General features: G+C 38.3%; 1 protein-coding gene across 1 annotated transcript in view; it reads right to left on the reverse strand.

The window, feature by feature from the left end:
* The window catches only part of tbx5a (T-box transcription factor 5a), a 14,667-nt gene extending 9,998 nt beyond the window's left edge, over positions 1–4,669 (reverse strand). Inside the window, exons 1-4 of the mRNA XM_010783873.1 lie at positions 4,526–4,669; positions 3,946–4,040; positions 2,536–2,655; positions 1,460–1,607 (exon numbers count right to left, since the gene is read on the reverse strand). Coding sequence (XP_010782175.1) covers positions 1,460–1,607; positions 2,536–2,655; positions 3,946–4,040; positions 4,526–4,669 — 507 coding nt within the window. The remainder of the gene's footprint in view (positions 1–1,459; positions 1,608–2,535; positions 2,656–3,945; positions 4,041–4,525) is intronic.
* Positions 4,670–5,907: the final 1,238 nt, after the last annotated feature.

Consider the following 5,907-nt stretch of genomic DNA (forward strand, 5'->3'; position numbering starts at 1 on the left):
TGAATGTACTTGAAAGTATTGTGTTATACTTAAAAAACAAAGTGTTATAGTTTACAGAAGGTCTACCTACCTATAGGCTACCTGAATCTCTGAAATGTACTATATTCCTAAATATGCTATTGCTACACTTTATGGCAAAAATTGCACTTTTCTGTTGGTCTTGGTTAAGAACCTCCTTGATAAAAATAAACAATGTTTTGTTGCTTAAGCTTATGTATTCAGTCATTATTCAATGGTATACTAAAATCCATGTGAAAAAAATTGCTTCTCACTGTTCTTAGGTCAAATATGTATATGCGATTAAAAATGCGATTAATTGCGATTAATTAATTACAAAGCCTGTAATTAATTAGATTAATTTTTTTAATCGAGTCCCGGCCCTAATTTAAATGTATGATTCACATTGACATGTATTCATGCATTTTTTTTTAAGTCTATGTGGGTTAAAGTAACTTCTTGTTCTCCAATAGAAAAACACATTTTATTATTCTTTAAACTAAGGTATATTTCATTTCAAAATGTTCTTGCAGCTTAATCAATATTGTCTTTTTTATACATTTACTTTGGGTTTAATGGTGTTTTCAGTCAAAAGAAATTAGCAAAAATAAATAGTTTATTTATTACTGTCACTCAACCGTTTTTGAGATAAAAAAAACCCCCAAAGTCTTTAGCTTTATAGTAAAAAACACTAAAAACTATCCAAAACCATAATAAATTGTAAATTTTTGTCCACCGGCTTGGTTTGATCATGCTTTACAAATACAGAGCATTTTAGAGTAGAGGTTTGGCAGTTAACATTTGAGAGAGCAAGCAATGAAAAGGAGAAAGTAAAAAGTAAACCCAAACTTCACAGCTTCAGTTAGTTTATAGGAGGCTGCTGCTGTCTGGAGAAGTGGAGGTGTGACTGACATCTCGGTCTGTTAAAATGTTAATGTGAATTTAACAGACAACATTCAGCCTTTATGGTGCCTAATCATGCAAATCACTGTTTTTACAAGCAGGTTGGAGGGGGGAAGTTAGCATAAAACCCAAAAACTAAACATAAAAACTAAGTTTAAAAATGTAAAACACTTAGTAATAATCACATTAATACAAAACATAATTAGAATAACTATACAATCAATTAAAAAGTTGTAATTACTATGAAATAGTCTCAAATTGCGCTCCATAAAATATTTTTTCAGATTTAGCTCTGTGAGTCTGATTTTGCCATATTTGGGGGATTTTTAAAAGTTTTAAAATTAAATGTGAACAGTCATCCTTCAAATCTCAGCTGTGGAAAGCAGCACTTTTGTTGTAAAAATAAATACAAAATGTACAACTTCCAGTCAAAATCCTCCTTGCTGAAGTGCCACTTTACACACCAAGTGGAACATAAATATAATGGACGGAAAAACGCCACCATTAGCATTCAGAGACATGTGGTTAAATAATATATATGATAGGCCTAGGCACCTACGTGTCCGAACGGGTCCAGGTGGTTGTTGGTCAGCTTCAGCTTCTGGAAGGACACGAGCTGCCTCATCCAGTGCGCGCCCGTGGCGGGAGAGTCTGGGTGGACGTAGAGCCTGCCGGGCATCGCGGGCTCTGCCTTCCCGGTCACAGACCTGAACAGCCACATCCACCGTTACACATCAAGCTGACAACCATATGCCATCTATCAGCGATGCGTTAAGTTTAACATGTAAATTACACACCCTTTCACATCATTTAACCCATGATTTCACTGTCCAAACGTTAACAGTTTTGCAAAATGACATCTGAATTGAATGCATTTCAAAGCAAATATTACATAAAACGATTTAAAAAAGGACACATCAGTAGGACAATGCTGCTAACTCATAAGGGATAAGGACATTTACGCGCATCCAATATATTTACGCACTTGCTTTAAGCGTCAGGTTGTTTACCTCAACACTTTTCATTAAGGCTCCTTCAACTTAAATAGATCAACGTATAATTATATAATGTCCAAATACTTGGGGAAGTTGGTTTTGTATGGTCAGAGGTCAGATTAGAGCTGGTAGACATTGTTTTCCAACATCATTAGATCAAGAGGAGAATTAGTTCCAGGATATGCGTTGAACAGGTCATTATCGGCAGTATTGGCATGTGATTATCCTCTTTAAGTATCCTCTCATTGAGAGGCACTGACCCAAACAAGGCATTCCTGACCAAGGTTAGAGAGATCGACATGACACTAAACAAATAGCATGTTTATGCCCCACAGTGAAATACAGCCTTGCAGTGCATAAGGGCTGGTAGAAAAAGTCATCAACATCATTAAAAGGTACCTCGAGAAACTTTTTCTCCCTGCAGAATTTTCTTTCTTGGCAAGTATGAGAAAAAAAACAGTTCATAATTCTCAGGGAATTAATATGTTCACTTCCGATCCTCATCCATCAGGAAAACAATATAAAAGTTCCTGTTGGAATTAACTCCCCAAAACAACAACCCCCATTATTGTGAAATACCGTGCACGACTCATATAAGAAACGTTTGTTATTACAATATTTCGTGTTATACTTTACATACCATTTATTGTCGGCGAATTTGTATCGATGGTCGTCCGCAGGAACAACATCCATCAGGAGTATATATTTAGTTTTGGGGTTTAATCCCGCGACCTTCACTTTGAAGCTGGGGAACATTCGCCTAAAGGAAAAAAAAAATGTTTGTGTCGCTATGGTATTTATGTCAAAGCAGGAAATGAAAGTAACATTCAGGCACATTTTTTTCCCCTCTTCAGTAGCCATTAAAAAAATGTTTGGCGGGCAGAAGTCTACATTACAAACTGAGAACGAAAGCAAATTGTGTTTCTTTTTTCAGAATAAAGCATATGAAGTGTGTTTCATTATTCCAAAGTGCAAACTAAATTAAAATGTACAACCAGCCCATGCAGGAAGGTTTAAAATGTCAAATAAATGCCTTGATTTGGTTTGGGAAAGGTCACCATTTTTTTTCAAAGCAGGGCATTGGTTCAGAGAAAAACCTGCGCGTTATAAAACGTTTTTCCCTGTGGGCCAGAATTTTTTTCTTTTGCAAGATCCATTTAGTAAATCATTCGGATATTTGGTAGCTGTCATATTAAAAAAACACATAATGTGAGTTAGGCTGAGCAGTCTCATGAGCCGAAGGGAAGGGCTGCGGGCGAATGAGAAGCTGCTGTGCAATATCACTTCACGCCAAAAAACAGGAGAGACATGACTGACGGGAATATAATGGAGACTTTGTGCAGCTGTGTGAAAACAAATGCGTTCTGGAGAGCACAATGAAATGTAGCCATGTTAAACTATACATATTCATCATTTAAATTATAATAGGCATACCCTACATGAGAGCCAGCGGCCACTTTGACACTCATGCATAAATGCAGGATCACACTCCGCAGATGAGCGATATTTTGACTGGATGTTAGTCTGATGGCAACTGTGGAGCTGACAGCGGGACACATGTTGTCCCTGTACAACATGTTGCAGCAACAGTGTTGTCACGCGTAGTGTCTGCGTACAATTACACACACAACAATTGTCATTGGATAAGACAAGACCCATGCTGATAAAATATGTTAATTCCACTAAAAAAATGTCTCAGCAAAACAGGCGCAGACTAAGCATTCTAGGACAGTTTTGTCTTTCTGCTCTCCAGACTGATTGGACCAATAGGGCCACCCAGACTAAAATGCAGGCTGATGTTACAGAGAGCTAAAGCATCCACCAGATGCTCTTTGTTTTCTCTTTGGTTCCTCATTATTATTTTTCAAATCCCCATGCAGACAAATCCAGACGGGCCTACATTTTAATCCTAGGCCTAGATAGAGTTAATATAAAATACAAATACAGTAAGCCTTATCAACAAATAGACATCCAGTCAATATTCCTTTTGTTTTGAAAAGTGGCATCCTGTCAAAAATAATGATACATATTTGTCATATTGTCCTCTTACCTTCCGGCTTTGGTGATAATCATCTCCGTCCCCACTTCGTCAAACTTCACCCAGAGTTCCCTCTCGTGCAGGTAGACTTTTATTCCTTCCATTCCCTTCAAAAATAAATTATAGTATTGGCAATTGCCAAATGTGCGCACAGGATTGCTGTTATAAAACTAGTTCAATGTTTACGCAGAGGTGCCAAACATGGGTTTGAGGCCTTCAGAGTTGGTCAAATAGCCTGTTGTTAAAATCACATTTTTATAGCTGATCATATGTTAGATTCAAGTCAAAACCTACATAACCAAGACACATAAAGAAGACAACTGCATTTAAACTCAAACATTGACCAATTGGGTAAGTTAAGATGTGTTATCCGAGCAGGGCATTGAGTCCACTTCTGTAACAAACACTAAATATGATATATTAACTTGATTAATTGACTTACTCCATTCCATTAGTAGACATTTTAAGTAACTATTTGTCTGTATTTTTGCTCCCAAAACGACAATATGGTTGGCTACTTGTTCACACAATTAAGTTTAAACCTTTATTTTTAATCAGTGACAGTGAGGCCTGCAGACTGAGTGAAACTGACCTGCTGAATGTAAGTTGTCTGTGATGACGGGGATTTGCTTGAGGTCCCGTTCGGTTTCTCGGATTTATTTTCAGTCCGTAATTCTCTCGAATCCGAGCCACCCGGAGAGCTTTGAATGGGAAAAGTCTCCTCTTGGTCCGCCATGACCGGAACTCCGAAAACTACTGTCCCAGCTGTAAGACCCAAGCAGAGGTGTCAGTGTGAGAGTGGATCTACCTATTAACCTTGTAAGAGTGATTTAAATAAGTTAATGCATACAGACACACATACATATAAGCTTTATTTTGTCTTTTTATGGAAACACAAAGTTATTCTTATTCTTGGAAGTTATGTTTGCTATACATGCAACAGCATTTGAAATCTAAAACGACTTACAGTAATAAAATATACCATTCCAAACATAACGTTAAACAATTTGTTCTTAAACTGAACGTTCTAAGCAAAGTAATTCATGATATTACAAATATATTAAATAAGCTGTAGCTTTAGTGACTTATGACAATATCATACATAGGCCATTTGAATTGGAAATTAACATGGCAATATATTATTTGAGGAAAAAATATTCCTTACACTAAAAGTGTTATTGCTAATTTATTTCACTTTTTTTTTAGGAGATTCACTTTGCACATTGAAGCAGCCCCCCGCCCCTCTCTTTAAGGAACCCTTATTTCCTATACATGTTCCCCAGACAAAGACATCAGCGTTATTGTTACATCGAGACATGGTGATGTCCAGAAAAAGATGAAACCTGCCAAAAAAGCAATCCTCTAACCCACACGGTGTAATCTCTGCAGAGGGCAGCGATTACTCCAACATAGAGTAGCCTGTACTACGGCGAATTACACCAGCAATGAATACACGTAGTCGAACAGGAGCGGGATCTTACCTAAAAACAAAAACGTTGGCTAGAGTTGGATACGACGGTGGCCAAACAGAGAAACACCGTGTTCGTTTTTAAAATGTTCAATGCCCCGTCCCAAATCAGATAATCCAGCCGTTTTGCTCGATTAAGCTACACGGAATCTCCATGAATCCTTCTTTTTACCCCTCTCACTGTAAATCCAACAAGCGGAGCCGTGACCGTGGAGATGTTCGCTGACAGCTACAAGGCGCTGCTCGGTGCCTAATCTTGCATTTTACAGCTGAAGACCGTTTTGTGAGTTGAGTCCAGTGATAGCACCTATAGCAGTAAACTGTATCCGAGTCCCAGAGGAGCAGGTCCGTCTCCTCCTTCTCCCCTCCTCTCTCTCAGTCTCTGCCTGGTCAATTCTACGTTTCGCTCTCTCTCTCTTGCGCGCGCTCCCTCTCCAACCCGCCACTGCGCATCAATGACCAACCGTGCGAAGCGGAAGCAGAGTCCGCGACGTAGATCAGGGGGG

This window comes from Notothenia coriiceps, unplaced genomic scaffold, assembly GCF_000735185.1.
Source record: "Notothenia coriiceps isolate Sejong01 unplaced genomic scaffold, NC01 NC01_scaffold00000666, whole genome shotgun sequence".
In the NCBI taxonomy this organism is placed as follows: Eukaryota; Metazoa; Chordata; class Actinopteri; order Perciformes; family Nototheniidae; genus Notothenia; species Notothenia coriiceps.